This window comes from Typha latifolia, chromosome 15 (genome assembly GCF_019914945.1).
Source record: "Typha latifolia isolate L0001 chromosome 15, TyphaL0001v2, whole genome shotgun sequence".
Classification (NCBI taxonomy): domain Eukaryota; kingdom Viridiplantae; phylum Streptophyta; class Magnoliopsida; order Poales; family Typhaceae; genus Typha; species Typha latifolia.
This window is the reverse complement of record NC_133100.1, coordinates 7,400,683-7,417,966: the sequence shown is the minus strand read 5'-3', so window position 1 is coordinate 7,417,966 and position 17,284 is coordinate 7,400,683. Positions and strand designations below refer to the sequence as shown.

General features: G+C 35.7%; 1 protein-coding gene across 2 annotated transcripts; it reads left to right on the top strand.

The window, feature by feature from the left end:
- The first annotated feature begins 416 nt into the window (after positions 1 to 416).
- LOC140802118 (uncharacterized) lies at positions 417 to 17,152 on the top strand. 2 transcript variants are annotated; one of them, XM_073157554.1, is made up of 18 exons: positions 417 to 785; positions 860 to 965; positions 1,123 to 1,230; positions 2,154 to 2,335; positions 2,544 to 2,739; positions 3,479 to 3,736; positions 3,889 to 4,035; positions 4,678 to 4,756; positions 6,676 to 6,789; positions 6,898 to 7,067; positions 10,506 to 10,624; positions 12,061 to 12,184; positions 12,281 to 12,352; positions 14,387 to 14,513; positions 14,731 to 14,845; positions 15,976 to 16,166; positions 16,241 to 16,353; positions 16,644 to 17,152. In XM_073157554.1, the coding sequence occupies exons 1-18, from the start codon at positions 451 to 453 to the stop codon at positions 16,908 to 16,910; spliced, it is 2,823 nt and encodes a 940-aa protein (XP_073013655.1). In that variant the 5' UTR covers positions 417 to 450; the 3' UTR covers positions 16,911 to 17,152. The 2 variants fall into 2 exon arrangements, with proteins under 2 accessions (XP_073013655.1, XP_073013656.1); XM_073157555.1 differs by lacking the exon at positions 12,281 to 12,352.
- Positions 17,153 to 17,284: the final 132 nt, after the last annotated feature.

Sequence of the window (17,284 nt, the reverse complement as noted above, 5' to 3'; positions counted from 1 at the left end):
AATTAGAATATAACAAAACAAAGGCTAGTTTTTAGATTTGGAAAAGTTAAGTGAGAAATGAATTTTAGTCAAACAAGATATCAAATTATTGGATTTCATTACACTTGCTAAAATCTATTGAAATCCACTAAAATCAATTGAAATCTCTTGAAACAAGTTAAATTTCAAATCAATTAATATTTTTGAATTTAATTTGAAACAGCTATTTTTTTCTAATTTTTTTTGAATTGTATGAATTTGGGATTTCCAAACAGTGTGGTACACTTACACAGGACTCATGCAGGCAAAAATATGAACCAAAGCCGTGTAGCTTATATACGGCAGTTTAGGTGTAGACTATCCGAAGTCGGCGGTGAAGTAAGAAAACCACCGATATCGTATTGCTTCCGATGTCTTATTAAAACCCCCGTTTAATTCTTGATCAACCCTCCTCGAGCGCTTCTATGGTGGATGAAGCGACCGCCCTCTCCCTCCGCTCCGGAAGACGAGATGGAGGTGGACGAAGCCGGAAGAGATAATTTAGGCGAAGAAGGAAGAGGAGGCGATAAAGAAAGAGACGACGGCGAGGACGACGACGGAGGCGAAGCCGAGGAGGAGGAGGAGGAGGAGGAGGAGGAGGAGGAGGAAGACGAGGAGTATATATTACAGTTCGATGAGGAAACGAACCCTCTTTACTTAGTCGAAGGCGACTCCAATGGCGTCGAACTCTACCGGCAGTTCGAGCGGCTGGAATACGAGGCGCTCGCCGAGAGGAAGCGCAAGGCCCTCGACGAGCAAAGAGACCGGTAAAAACCCTACATTTCGCTAAATGCAGTGATCGATCTGTAGCTAATTTGGTCGTTCTTGGTGGTTATGGTAGCGGCGAGCCCGCGAAGAAGCCGAGACAAGGTGAATTCTTGGGTGCGACGATTGAAGAGATCAATGAACTGATGAACTTTGGAATGCGGAGAAGAAGATCACGCGGTGTATGATCTTATACCTTGATCTTGTTCTCATCTAAGGGTTTCCTTTTCTCTTAAGTTGCTTGAAATCAGAACGAATTAGTATTGGTCGAATGTATTGAGAGAGGTTTCTATGTTCTTCTCTTGTGGATTCTTGAGGCAAATTTTGTTCTTTGTTCAGCCTAAGAAGAAGGGAAGAAAGAAGGGATCAAGGAATAAACTCAGCCCTGAAGTCAGCCGGAGAATTGGTGATGCTACTCTTCATTATGCATCTGGAGAGTACGATGAGGTTTGACCTTCTGAAGTTTAGCGCATTGCTTTAATATATATTTCTGCCGTCAATTCTCACGAAAATTCTATAGAAAAGTAGATTTCATTTCCCAATAAAAGAATAGAGTGAACTTTCTCCTTTTAGTGGATGAGCTATATAGACATTCATATTTTTGATGCTGCTTTCATTTAACTAATATTGGATCACTAAAGAGGATATTACAAGAGTGATTCAAGAAAATCTTGAGTTGGTTATGAAATGGTATGACCATCTTTCAGGAGAAAACAAAACTGTCACTGATAAAAGCTATATAATATTGTTGTACTCATGATCAATATACCTAAGTCAATCAATCAATTCTCTGTCGTTTCATCAGTTGACAATCATTACACTAGCCAAGGATAGTCGTGCCTATGACATGTGCCGACTGTGCCATAAGAAAAAGGGAAAAAGAGAAGGAGAGAGGAGAGGAAGACTATACTGTGCCACCTTTGAGTCATGGCCACTGCTGTCGAGCTCCTCTGTCATCATTACCATTGTTGATCTCCTCCTTCCCCCTTCTCTTGATGATGCCCTAGTGAATGGGGAAGACGATGACCCAAATGGGTCGAAAATAAAAAGATCGTCTTTACGGATCTAACTTAAGTAGTCGATCGGGCAACTTTGGAGCTCGACGATAGTGACAGCTTTGCGTTGAACCATAAGAGGCGAGAGGAGGGGGTGCCGTGCAACACCTCTCGTGTCATGTGTCGGTACTGTGCCAACATGACAAATGTTGATCGGCACAGGGCATGCCGGTCGACATGGCCATCATTGACACTAACCAGTGGTCAGTGCAACTATCATCCGATGTTCTTTTTCTTCTTCTTAAGGAATGATGCCATTAGTGTTGGAACCAAATTTATAGCCAATGTGTAATGCCGATCTTTCTACTGGTACAGGCTATTCATTTATTGGAAGAGGTTGTGCTACTTGCACCAAATCTGTCTGATGCATATTATCTTCTTGGTCAAATATATGATGCTATGGGTGACAGAAGAAAAGCTCTTAACTTTCATATGATTGCTGCACATTTGACACCAAAAGATCCATCTTTGTGGAAGAAGCTCATAGCTTGGTCAATGTAAGCCTTTCTTCTTCATATCTTGTTATGCTTCTCCAAAGTTCTTGTCCAGGCTTGGATGGCAATAAAATATAGTCTGTAATATCCACACTTTCAACTTGCAGTCTCATGATGTCAATTCTGCCACTAGTTGTTTTAATTAATGTTACTAACTACTTGCTGCAATACCTCTGATTTTTTTTTTTTTTTTCGTTTTGTTTTGACACAGTGAACAGAGAAATACTGGCCAAGTTAGATATTGTCTTTCAAAAGCTATAAGTGCAGATCCTGAAGATGTAGGCCTTAAGTTTGACCGTGCATTACTATATGTTGAACTTGGGGAGTATCAGAAAGCAGCAGAATCATATGAGCAGATATTAGGGATTCAACCTGCCAACATTGAAGCACGAAAAATGGCTGCAAAGGTCACACTTATTCCACTCATTATTTTAATGATATTACTTATCTGATTCTGGTAATAGTTGTAAACTGTCATCTGACTATCATTTGCAGTTATTCACCTCAGGAAGAGGTGAGGAACCCAAATGATAGGCCAGGTTGCTTACCTGTGGTTGGCATTATTATAAACTATTAATAAATGAGCTGATACTTTAACACTACATTTCCTGCTGATTTCTGGTGTCTGTGCAACACTTGACTGCTAGTTATTTTGCATTATCATACTTTGTTGTGCTCTAAGAACATGATATGCCTGTCATAGGAATCTAGAACTTTGTAGCTTGATTTTAAACTTTAATAGTTAGTTCGATCAACATTCGTTTAAGATCCGATCTTCTATCCGAAAATTATCTGTATCCGTTTAGTTAGGGTATTGTTTTAAATTTTGCTATCTGACCAATATCCGTATTCAGATTAAAAATATGGATTCAGATGTGAGTTGAGCATTATTCGATCCGTATTCGATCCGTTTTCATCTCATGGATCATAACTCATGCAACATAATAATACTTTGATGAAGGTATATGATCCTCATGGTATTAGCCCTACATAATACATGCGTGACCTTACTTTCAAATATTTGCATATGTTCTACCTTGTATATTCTTCAAAAACAAAATAAACTTAATATTTGTTTTGTTGACTGCTTTATGGTATGTGGACTTTTTTCCTGAGTTTTGCTTCCCTCGCTTTGCTTTCTTTCAGATGCACAGGAAGTGTGGTCAAATTGACAAGGCTATAAATGTAATGGAGGATTATACCAGTTTTCATAATTCTAAAGCTGACTTAAGTGTTGTAGATCTTCTCATTTCTCTGTATATGGACAACAATGCACATAATGAAGCACTTAGGCAGATTGAGAATGTACTCTCAGCATTTGGCTCTGAAAAGAAACTGCCTCTATATCTGAAAGTGAAAGCAGTGATATGTCATGCTCATCTTGGAAATATGGAACATGCCGAGGTTTGTGGTCATTTTTTTTTTTCTGCATTACAGTTATTAATTTTCTTAAGAAGCAAGAAAATAACCTAGTTTTGATTTCAACGATCTTCTTATCTTGTTTCTTCATATCTAATTCAGATATTTTATCCTTTTGATCCTTGGCCTCTTTCCAGGTCTTGCTTCAGGATATGCAAAGGGAATCTTCTCCAGATAAAGGCGATTTGATTGCTGAAGTTGCTGACTCCTTTGCTAATCTTGCGCAATATGATTGTGCACTAAAGTTTTACTTAATGCTAGAGGGGATTGCTGCTGATGACAATGTAAGATGAGCTCTGTCATGCTTATTTATGTAGAATACATTCTTACTCTTGATTGCTAGAAGGTGGTGAGTGAAGTAATTTATTGAAATTTTTTCAAAACCCTTCCTACTTTATGTACTTTTTATGGTTTGAATCTTACCTCATCACTTTTTCTGAAAAGAAAACCCTGCCTTCTACAAAAAATATTTAATTAAAAACCCTATTATCACCATCATAAATTAGGTAACAGTACTTCCAAATTACAAAGTACCCTTACTGAGAGAGTAGTGAATAGTGAATTGACATAGGAATAATTTGAAACTGAAATTATAAAAACTAGAAAGGAAGAATTGGAACAATTTATAAACTTATTAAGCCGTCATTTGTAATTTTAGTTGCTTCCAGATCCTATCACAACGTTGAGGAAATAATTATGTATCAGGGCAAGTATGAATTAAGAAACATTTATACAAGTCCGCTATTATTCCTTTTTGATTAATGCTTGTTGCAAAACGTCTTTAAAAAAGCATTACCGACGAGTTTGATCATGGAGAAAAGATAAAGAAGTTGATCCTTTTTTTTTTCTATTTTTTTTCTGCATGTAATACTTATTGTACTCCACCAATCGCCTTTGTTAACTTTAGTGGTTGCAAATATTTACAGGGTCAGTTATGTTTGAAAGTTGCTCAGTGTTACATATCCATGAAGGAAAGAGGAAAAGCTATTCCCTTCTTCTATAAAGGTTCTTCTTTTTCTTTTACAGCTTTCTCTATCATGGAAGTAAAGAGTACAAATTGGGATTGTTCTTAAATGTTAATATTTTTGTTTTAAATAGTAGAGAAATCATTTGGTGCACTGGTCTTTATATATTCATTTTCCCCTTCGAAGATATTCCACACTATCCCTAACATTAATTGAAACGGATAGTTTGAAAATTCTAGTTGTATGTCCCACTTATGAGAAGTACATTCTGAGCATCATTACAACCATCAAGTAGAAAAATTTCACGAGAATTTTTCTAGTAAGATCCTTAGCTTGACAATGTGTTTATATGTGATTATTCAGTCAAGTTTCTTCCACACTATATTAAGGGTTCGAGAATTTATTATTTGGTCAAGACTGTGAAGGCACGTCATATCTGTACCTATTCTCAAATTGATACTTTGATCAGAAGAAGTACAGGTTGTCATGATGCTTGTCTTGACTGCCTTAGGACAAAATGGATTTATGTTAAGTAACTAACCAGCACAGACTGAAAACAATAATTATTCCAAAGTCTGGCATTCTATGTATCATGCAGTAGAAATAGTGCTTTAAGATGGTCTGCATAAAATAAATTTGAAATGGTTTATGGCACTAGAAAGTATAAACATAATTGATCAAATTAAACTTATTTATATTCTTCTATGGCTTGGAGCAGAAGCGAGCCCATTTGTTAGGTAAAGGGTTGTATAAATAAGGATGGTGAGGAAGAAAGGTAAGATATCAGCGAGAGGTAATCACAGCACAGATAACAGGGTAAGGAAGAGAGAATTTAGTAGGTGTGATGGTAAGACAGTGAGGGAAGACAGAAAACAATGTGCCTACTGGCGACACTGACTATATTGTGATTGGATACAAAATACCCTATCTCAATGGAGGGTGCAACAAGAGGAAGGCAGTGCTTCCTATCACTTGAACTAAATGAGGCTCTATGTGTAGTAGTGCAATGGAGAGACATGCTAGTGAAAGCCAAATGGAAATCCTTTTTTCTGAAAATTTATTTTTTGATAATACAAAAGTCTAAACATATATATATAATAGATACATCATATATATATCATTTACATGCTTTCATGCTTAAGCTAGATCAAACAGAGGTTGACTGCTCACAGACCTAAGCTAGAATAATGTGATCCTAAATATTAGACCGAAATCAGTCACCAAACTAGTTTCGGGTCAAGATTGGGATTGACTACGGCCAATCATGATGTGTTTTGGGATCGGTTGAAATTGGGATCAATGAAACTAGATGTAGAGCAGTTGGAGATTACCTCATGTATCTCAAATTCTCAATCTGTTATTTTATCATCTACCGCATTATCTTTTCATATAAATTTTCTGAGCCCAACTTCATATGGTTGCTCCATAATGAAATTGGATGTTGTTCAACTTTTTCTTCATGATCGAAAGGAATCATTAGGAATTTCTCTCATATTAATCTTTGGAAGAAGATAGGAATACTGATTATTAAATGTTTTCTAGAGATATGATTTTTCAAGGATACTTGTGATTTATTTTTGCCTATATATTTTTTATTACTTCTCTTACATGGGATTAATATGATGGAGTTATCTTGAATAATTTGTCATTCTAAGTGGCAATCTTCTTATTCTTGTTTCTTATGTTATTTAGAAAATTCAAAATGTTTTCCTTTTGCTCCTGATTATTAGGTTCTTATTGCATTTCCTTATATTCCTTATATTGATGCAACCTAGTCTAATTTTTCTATTTTTTCCTTAAATAGTATTTGACTCCCAACTTTGTACTGATAATGAACCTATTAATTAGTTATCTTAAGAAGATTTGATTTAAATGCTTGATGCAGAATGTAAGCTGCTGCATTGTTCTACAATAGTTTTTTACAAACATGTTTGCAACTTTGACATATTTATGTTTCAGCTTTATCCAAAATGGAAGGCAATGTTGATATCCGCATAACCTTATCCTCCCTCCTTCTAGAAGAAGAGAAATGTGATGAAGCTATTATTTTGCTTTCACCTCCTAAAAATTCAGGTAAGTCACTCACTTGGTAATATGAGCGCCAAAATGGTTGTTGAGATCAGTGGCATCAACTTTTTTTTTTTTTTTGTTCTCATAGTCACGTTTTTATGTGCACTGTAGAATTATTTTCTGCTTTATGTTCTGCACAATCGAAGCCCTGGTGGCTTAATGGGAAAATCAAAATGCAGCTTGCCAAAATTTATCGTGACAAAGGAATGCTGGAGAAATTTGCTGACACAATCTATTCATCCATTCGTGAGACATTAATTGTTGAATCTCAGAATCAAAAGGTAAACTAATGCTGCAATATACTGAAAATTGTAACATCTTTCTGGTTGATGTATATATATTTGCTGCCAAAGGAAGGTAACCATGCACTATTATAACCTTATTTTGTTTACAGCAATCACAATAGAAAATCTTGGAATTTACTTGAAGACAGTATTCTTTCCACATGTTTGTCATCAAGGGGATAGTAATTTTGCTGCATTTCTTGCATGTTTGTGTGTTATGTCAATGGATTATATTAGGGAAATATAACTTTGAATCTCTTTGTTAAATTGTGTTTATCCTCATGGTACATAACAACAACAATGGTTGTGCACGGCATGTGCGGGTTAGCACGCGACGTGTCATTAGCGTACATTTAACATAATTTTAATAAAAATATTATTCAACATATAATATGATTGAGCATATTTATTAAAATTAATATTAATGATTGAATACTCTATAATATAATTGAATAATTCATAATTGAAGACATAATATTAACATTCAACACATAATATTAAAATTGATTGATGATGATTGGTAGAATTAAGAAAAAGTAAAAAAAAATTGTTCTATATATTATATTATATTTGTTAAGAAAATGACTAAAGTTGATTTGATAATGATTGAGAAAAATATAAATTTTTTTTTAAAAAAAGGCTCCATATCAGTACGAAGACCAGCATGGCCATACTTGCATAACAGAATAGGATGGTTTAGAACAACTTCTCATACAACTATGCTTTGTTTCATAGCATTGTGCTTCACTGTATCTCATTATAAGTTATTTCATCAACTGTACAAAACTACAAAAATCTACATGAAAATTTAGCCACTGCCATGGCCATATTGTAAGTCGTCCAAGTTATGTGTGATTAGACTCTCTATTCTATAATCTTTATAAAGTAGGTGTTTATTAGCTTCTTAGTCCATCTGGCAAAAGACTTTTTCGAGTATTCTATCCTTGCGTATTTTATTATGCTACAACCTAACATAAGTTTCCTCCTCCAACAGTATGCATAACTATATGATCTGTCGTCCTGGCTTTTCTACAACATCAGTCTGTGTTCAAATATGTTACGAACTAAACTAATTAGAGAGTTAGATTGGGTATTTAGATTGAAGGGAGTTCTTGATGTGATGGAAGAGGAATGATATAGGAATATGAATACTTGTGATTAGATAAGAGAATAGGACGAAGGGGAAGATATAGGAATAGGGATACTTGCGATTAGAGAAGAGAATAGGATGAAGGGGAAGAAGGGGTCACTCCTAAAAGAAATAGGGCCGCGCCATACGAGGAATAGGATCTAACCAATGTAGGCTAGGGGACGATGTGAAGTTAGGGCGAGAAGAAGAAGAAGAAGAAGAGAGAAAGAGAGGAGAAGAAGATGGATTTATAACATAACTTAACTAGGGTGCACTCCACAATACTTGTCCAGCAACTCTTCTATGACTATTATCGGGTGTCTATCCTTGACGGTTATAGCGTTCAGTGCGCGGACGCAAAAACGCCAGCTGTCGTCCTTCTTTCTCACTAATAAAATCGGTGAGAAATAGGAACTTTAGCTTGGTTGAATAATGCCCTGCTTCAACATCTCCGCAACCAGCCTCGAGATTTCTTCTTTTTGGATGGGGTAGGGCCGTACATTGGCAGGTCCGACCCCTGGTACAATCTCGATCTTGTGATCCGCATGCCTGACAAGTGGCAGCCCTTGTAGAGCCTCAAAAAGTCCAGAATAGTCAGCTAATAAGCAATCCAAATCAAGACGAGTACCTAAGTTAGAGACGATCCCAGGCTTCGTAGGTGCCAATTGAAAGAAGTAGGTAACTTTGCCTATCCGTGGAGTTCCAACCAACAGCCGTAAGGAGGGGCTCGTTTGCGTGCGAACTCCCTCGAGTCGTACCACACACGTCCATCTCTCTGAAATGTGAGTCATCTGTGAAAAATTAAATGTGATAGGACCGAGACTCTATAGCCACTGAGTGCCTAGCACGATGTCAGCTCCTCGAAGTATTAGCGGGTACAAGTCCTAGGTGAAGCTATGTCCCTACACCCGTACCACCACTCCTCGACAAACGTTGTCGGCTCTAAGGCGGGTGCCATCGCCGATGGTCACATCAAATTTGATAGTAGGCTGGGCCTTGAGTCCTATACTCTGTACCAATCTCTCGTCCAGAAAGTTATGCGTGCTCCCCGTGTTAATGAGGATGTGTACACATTGCTTTTGGACGAGCCCATCCGCCTGTAGGGTCTTTGGGGCGCTAGTATCAAAGTATGCATGCATTGAGATCTCGGCTTGCATATCCTTCTCCACTATCTCCTCAAGCTCCTTCTCGACTACCTTCTCTGTGACATCTCCCTCAGCCTCTTCGCCATAGTCGTCGATAGGGATATTTGCTATTAGAGGGATGATATAGGGATAGGGATATTTGCGATTAGAGAAGAGAATAAGATGAAGGGAAAAAAAAGGGTCGCTCCTAGAAGAAGTAGGGGCCGCGCCAGACGAGGAGTAGGATTTAACCAATGTAGGCTAGGGGATGATGTGAATTTAGGGCAAGAAGAAGAAGAGAGAGATAGGGAAAAAAAGATGGATTCATAACATAACTTAACTAGGGTGTACTCCACAATACTTAGAGGCTACATTTTGGACCCAAACAACAAAAATAAGCTCTAAAAACCAAGCGTTCTCGCCACGGCGCGTTCGAACACGCTCAAGGCCGTTCGAATGCGTAAATCCCGATTTTTGTCTTTGTGAACGCATACAGGTATTCGAACGGACGCATTCAAATGGGCCCAAGGCCGTTCGAATGCACAAATTCCGTTCTCTATTTTTGTGAACGCGTGCAGGCGTTCGCATTATGCGTCCGAACGCGGTCCCATGCATTCGAACACCCTCCAGCAAAAAACCTTATTTTCTAAAGAAAATTTATTTCTTCTGATACAACTTGATCCAGCTCTAGTTGTATCAAAATAACACTCTCTGATGCCATGGCATGTTTGAGGCAGGAATATTTTTTGTAGCTCGACCTGGAAAAACAGTGCCAGCAGTGACCTGCAGGTTTGGAATGCATTGTGTTGAAGATGGAAATTGTACATTCCTATCTGGTGATTTCTATACATGAACAAGCATAATTCAAGCATTTCTTGTTTTTCTAATGTCTTATGTTACTTATATTAGTCAATAAGACAAGTATGTACCATTTTTCCTCTCTGTTCCACTGTACCCAAATTTTCTAGTTCCAAGTCAAGATAAAGGCTACTGTTCTGGTTACAAATGTGGTAAAAGTTAGTTTTTAACTATTTTTTTTACTGACGCTACTTTTTCCTCCTTTATCTTGATTAGGTTATCAACATGGTGTGTATACCTTGGCACTATTTGAATTTCCTGATTGCTCTTTTTTCGTTTTCTTTATTTCATGGTTTAGTTTATGCTTACATTTTATTTAAATAGGTTCGACCAGCAAAAAAGCTCCCGAAAACTGTTTTATTTGAAAGAGCAAAGTTATTGAGTGAACAACAACCTGACAATGTATTTCATGGCTTTAAACCAATTGCAACATCAGCAGATTTGTAAGTACTATATTTTTATTGAATTATCTTTTACATTTAAGATGCAATGGACTTAAATGTTTAGTGGTGCACCTTCAACTATGAATTAGTTTACTTAAAGCAGACTAAAGTTATTAACTGCAAAATATCATATTTTTTTCTTTTCTTTTTTGCTTCTGATTTTATTGTTTTATGTGGCTAAAGGGCTGAATATGTCCTTACAATTTTCTCAGACTGATTTAATTGTATTTCATGGTGTAATTTTCATTGTCAATGTCTAACATGCTCTGATGTAATATTGCTTAATGAATAAAGCAGTCTTGTCCTAATGATGCTATTCAGATTTCAGAATGTAAGAATACCTGTGTTACTGACCATCAGTTCATTTAAAAACACTTCAAGCATCATATTTACATGGTAGATAAACCATAAGCACTGTTATGCCAATAAGCACTTCTCATATCTTTGAACTTCCAAGTGTCAAATTTATCTCTCTAATAATCTACTGTAATCAGCAGTTCCTATCAGTTTCCGAGATTTCTGAACTTGTATTGATCCTTTTTCTGGTACATATGAAAATTTTCTAGTCCAAGGCCTGCGAATCCTATTGCTCTAACTTTTGTAATAAAAACAGTATGAAACAAACAATTTATGTTCCCTACTAAAGACTAAATGATATTAGATTAATTGCAAGCTATAAATGTTGCAATTAGTTTCTCTTTATTCCTTGGTTGATCATTTATATTAAGAGAAGCGAAATCCCATGAGGAAGGAACAAGGATAAAAGCAACATATTAATAAAATCATAATTTTGAGTATGTTCCTTTGACTGTTTCATTTAGCATAATATGGATAGTAACGAGGATAATAAATAGACAGTAATAATTGTTTCCTTTCTAAGAGTGAGTAATAGGTAACTTTTGCTCCTGAAAAGATAGAGGGCGAGTCTTATATTCGTTGGTCATGAAAAGCAAATGTAATGTAATCATTATTATTTCATAGAATCTTATGTATATAAGTTTTAGTTTACTTGTTTCCTTGTTTTTGTGTTGCTTCATTGTATGCATAGTACATATTCAAGTCTATTCGCTTAATTATCATGATCATGGATTCTCCATGTTCAGCTACTGATCAACATTAGTTGGCATAAATTGGCATGTACCATGTCAATACTTTCTTCTGCTCCACAATACATGGAAATATCACGATGTTCTCCCGTGTTGACCCTTTACAGTCCCTTGCATAAGATCATGTCTCTACATGTCGAATTGGCATGCATTTTCCTGAATGGGGGTGTGCCAACCTGCGCAATCTGCATTTATCATGCTTATGGCTTATTAATGCATGGATGTCCTCGTGCTGTATACTTGATCTTTAATCATGATGACATCTCTTCACTTCTTCAGAACTTATCGTATTTTTATTTCATTTTTCTGACCCCTTAATAATGATGTTAGGGCCAAAGCAACAAGAGCAATTAAATCTCTACAGAAAAAGGCAGCTTTGAGGGAAGAAAGGAAAGCAGCAGCCATAGCAGCTGGTTTAGATTGGCAAAGTGAAGACTCTGAAGATGAAGCTCCGGTAGAAAAAATAATCTGCCTTTTTCTATATATTTGCTACTCATTTTTCCCGTTATATTGACTTATTCAGATTTTTTTTTTAAATTTGACATTCTAGCGGAAGGCAGTACAAAAACCTCCTCTGGAGGGACTTTTGAAGGATCCGGAACATCATCAGCTTATATTAGATGTTAGTAGTTTTCCCTAACTTCTTATTTGCTCGTCTGCCTGTTGATTTTTGACATATTTGAAAACCACTGCTTCACATGGAAGTATTGACCGAGATAGCGAATAATCCAACATGGATAATTATGGTAGACTATAATCCAATATGTATCTTATCTTATATGTTCCTATAGCTGCGTCTGATGGCCTGATACATGGAATTTTCTTGTTGGTCTTAATGGTGGGATAACTGAGTCATATATATGAAACTTGAAAAATAGCTTATGACGACAAAACAAGGTTAACTAATAGGTTAACTCACAAGTGCATAGATTAAATTTTATTAAACCTATCTTTTGTTACATATAATATTGGTGGAAAAAAGCAATTTAATATTTTGATTCTCGACAATTTACAGGTATATAAGGTCCAGAGTATGCGAAAATTATGTATAAACCTGCTTGTTTTTCACGTTTTATTGTCACTTTTAGTATACCTGGGCGACTGGGCATAATTAGTCTCCAAAATATGTAAAATTTGTGTTTTAAAATTGCAATGGTAAGATGTGACATATATAAGGATTTTTTATTCATTGAGTCTTATCTTATAGATGATCTTTCAGAATTATGAGATGAACAATATAAGGGAACTTTGAAGTTTTCTCTATGTTCAGAATTTCTTTGCAGTTGTTGGTATCATATAAGACAACTGAAGATCCAGAGTTCTTACAAAATGACATCTCAGTACATGTGGCTCTTGCCATTATAGGTCAATATGTGCAACCTTGTCCCATTAACTGAGACGGAGAGGCTGATTTCATGGCTTGAACCCAACAAGATACATAATACATGGAACAAGCCTTTAACCATCATGATTCATAACAAGTAGCAGTCTCTTTAGGTCATTAAGAACTTTCTTCCTACTAGGTTAGATATTTTCAGATGTTTATCTTGAAACCAAGGGTTTTCAGATTGCTTGAACATTGTTCAGTTTTTTAAGGAACAAAACATGGCCCAAACATAAAAATAAGCCTATATCTTTATCCATAATCAAATGGATTTGATCTGGATCAAATTTAGCTCTGGAAGGGATCTCCTTGATTAATAAATACTTGATTGTTTCTATCTAGCTTCCACTTATTGTCCAATATAGGTTGTTGCCCTTCCAAGATATTAATTGCCCTTTCAATGATGAACTTAAGTATTAAAGTTATCAAGATCATGATTTGGTACTGGATCTATATCAATTTTCAGCTGGTTAGATATATTTTTTTTACCTTTTATCCTAAATTCTGCTACTTCTACTTACCACAAAGATATTGTTTCTCTTCCCTCTTTTCTATTAATAGAAGTCATATATTCAAGCATTCATATCTCAAGTACATTCTTGCTTTGGATATGTTGCTTCCTTACTGTACAAAATTTAAAACCATAAACTATGCTTATTCTTACAGATGAACTACATATATGTATATATGTATATGTATGTGTTTATAACCAACATATTTAAATCTATGTACATACATCCTTTCAAGACAGACAGAATTAGTTTATCCAGATTATAGGTTGGTTTCTTAAACTAACTTCGTATCTTCTAACATATAGTTGCATGACAGATTGCATGGCCGATATATGGCAGCAAACACCCTTAAATTAAGTACCTCTATGTTATGGTACATTAGAGTAAGAATAAGACAATACTGTAGTTTCACATCCTGCTGAACAGAACATACCTAAAAACATAGTCTGTGTTTATTTTAAACCCTTTTGTAGTTGGTTAAATTACCTAGTATTTTCATTCTTTGAAAATTTAGTATAGAATCATGACTAACATGCCCATGTTTGCTAAACGAGTTGATAAACTCTCCCTGCTGCATTTGTTTGGTTGCACTTAGTTCTCTATATTTTTATTTTTCTGCTCAAGTTTGGGCATTGATGACCCTGTATTAATTGGTTAGGGCCAGTTCCCCATTGTCCTTGAATAGCCTATTAAATAAATAAAAAAATTGAAAATCAGGATAACAAAATCTCTCCTTTTCTTTTGGTGTTACATTTTTTAGCTTTGCAAAGCATTGGCATCCTTGCGGCGATATTGGGAGACATTGGAGATAATCAACTACACCCTCAAAGTAGCATATAATGCAGTATCTAATGATCAAAAAGAGGAGCTTCGATCATTGGGAGCACGTAAGAGTTTTCAGTCTTTCTTTTTCATAATTAATTTTGTTATACTAATAAGAAAAAGTGTTAACAATTATTGGTTGCTTTTTATGGGCTATAGAATTTTCTAATTTTACAATGCACGGCTCCTGGAATTACTCTAAGAAGAATTTGTTTGTCTTCTTTTCCTTTGGATGTCTTGTAGATAATATCTTATTGATATCTTTGTCCCTTTCCGCTTCAGAAATAGCATATAGTACCAGAGATCCTAAACATGGGTTCAATTATGTTCGTTATATTGTTCAGCAACATCCATATAGCATCGCTGCATGGAACTGCTATTACAAGGTCGTTTCAAGGTAATTGATGTTGATGCTCTACTTTACTGTGTCTGAAAATACAAATAAATTAGTTTCTTAAAGCAAGCAACATATGTTTTATGCATAATTTTAAGTCTTTGGGCCTAAATATATGTACTTTTATGTTGTTTTGGACCAAATTGTTTCCTTAACCACAACATATTTATTCTTCTCAAATTTCATGGTTTTCTGATTTCGACATGCACTGCTTGACTGGTTAGAACTTAAAAACTTCTGTACTTCATGTATGACATGGCTTAGTTGTTGATAACTTGCTATTGAAATGGGATGAGTCTGTGTTGGTGAGTTAAATGGGTAGAATTTTGCCAGTGAGTTTTCCATGTGAATGTGGCATTATATCAGTTGAACTTCACATAGTTAACCGCAAAACTTGTCAGATAGTTAGATCTTTTCACTGAAGTTGTTTATAAGATCTTGGACCATGTCATCATGTTCTAGATGAGACCCCAAAAGTTTTTATATCTTTTTAATTTATCGGTTTTCATCTGTCACATGGATAATCTATCGGTATACTTAATCTATGTTTTCCAGCACGGGCATATTCTCTACAATTTGTCTTGTCAATTTGTTGCATAAGTAGGGTTTGACGAACAATATTGTTATTATTTAGATAACTTGAAATTTTGTGTATCATATTCTCAATGCCCAGCCTCTTTGGACAATGTAGCATATATGAATCATCAAGTCAAATGAAAGATCTGATGTGATAAGGTATTAAGATCCACCTGGGTTTGGCTTGCCATGGAACATCGTAAAGGAAATAGTGTGGATAACATTTTATTCTCAGTAGAGCATGAGCTGATGTAGCCATGGATCAAAGTCTTCCTTAATTGAAATTTGATGGGAAGTGAAAACTAGGCAACCTCTAAGCTACTATCAACATAATAAGGTGAATGATAATGACCATAATAGATACTACTGCTTGTTATCTTCATCTTTATTTCTTGATCCTTTATGCTTCTTATCTTCCACAAATCAATCTGTATCACATGAATCTTATATTTTCTTAGTAATAATAGTAAACATTATAATTTTGGCTATAATCTGTTGGTGTGTCAATATGAGATTCTACTACAATACTGCATACAAGTAATATATCCTTTCTACAGACTAGAGAATCGGTATACAAGACATGTTAAATTTCTACACTATATGAGGGCAACGAGGAGAGATTGTGTACCACCGATAATTATAAGTGGCCATCAGTTCACTCTCATTAGCCAGCACCAGGCAGCTGCTCGGGATTATTTGGAAGCTTATAAGCTGCAGCCAGAGAATCCTCTTATCAGTCTTTGTGTTGGTATGGTATTATGTACTCAGGTCAATCGTTTTCATTTGGAAGATAGTTACATCATTTTCTCTCTTTCCTTGCAGGCACTGCTTTGATTAACTTGGCCCTCGGTTTTAGGCTACAGAATAAGCACCAGTGTGTCGTTCAAGGTTTTGCATTCCTCTATAATTATTTACGTATCTGTGGTGATAGCCAGGTTTGATTTATTCTCTAGTTCTTCCCTCGGATTTCATATACTGCATCTTGTTCTTTAAAATTCTACGAGCTCCTCCATCCGCTCTATTGTGCATCTTTTAGAGAATTCTCTCTGTTTTCTCTCTATTGAACAAAGCAAGGTTGACCATAAAGTACTGTGAAATGGCTCAGTTGAAACCTGCTAATATTACACGCTTTCATGTTAATGTAGACCAACCATTTTTAGCATCGCAACCGATCTTTTGGCTTGTGATGATTTCCAGGTTGATCTCATAACATATTCTTTTGCAGGAAGCCTTGTACAACATTGCCCGAGCATATCAGCACGTAGGCCTTGTTACTTTAGCAGCCTCTTATTACGAGAAGGTGCTGACATTGAAGGAGGAGGACCATCCAATTCCTAAGCTCCCTTACGAAGATTCAAATACTCCGCAGGATCAGAGGTCAGGTTATTGTAACCTAGGAAGGGAGGCTGCTTACAATTTGCACTTGATTTACAAGAAAAGTGGAGCAACAGATCTTGCAAGGCAGGTCTTGAAAAATTATTGTACCCTTTGAAAGATATGTTTTATTATCTATGGTATCTATGTCAAAAAAATTTCTTGTAACTATATGAAAAAAAAACACTACTATAAGACTTTAAGTTTTTATTTTTTATTTTTACTTTTTTTTAGTTTTTTATAGACACATTTTAGTTGCAAAAATGTGGGAAGCTTGGTGCTTTTAAATCTGCCACTTTTTTTTTTTTGTAAAAAAAATAATGTAATGTACAAAGTGAATCCCACGTAATTTTTTTTTTATTTTTTGGCTCTACTTCAGAATCAACATGGTGGTTAATTTTTAAAGTAATATTCATATATTTTTTTTAACAGGCAGCTGCTAAAGTTAACAAAATGCATGACAATGATTAATTTACGTTTCTTTCTTAAGTA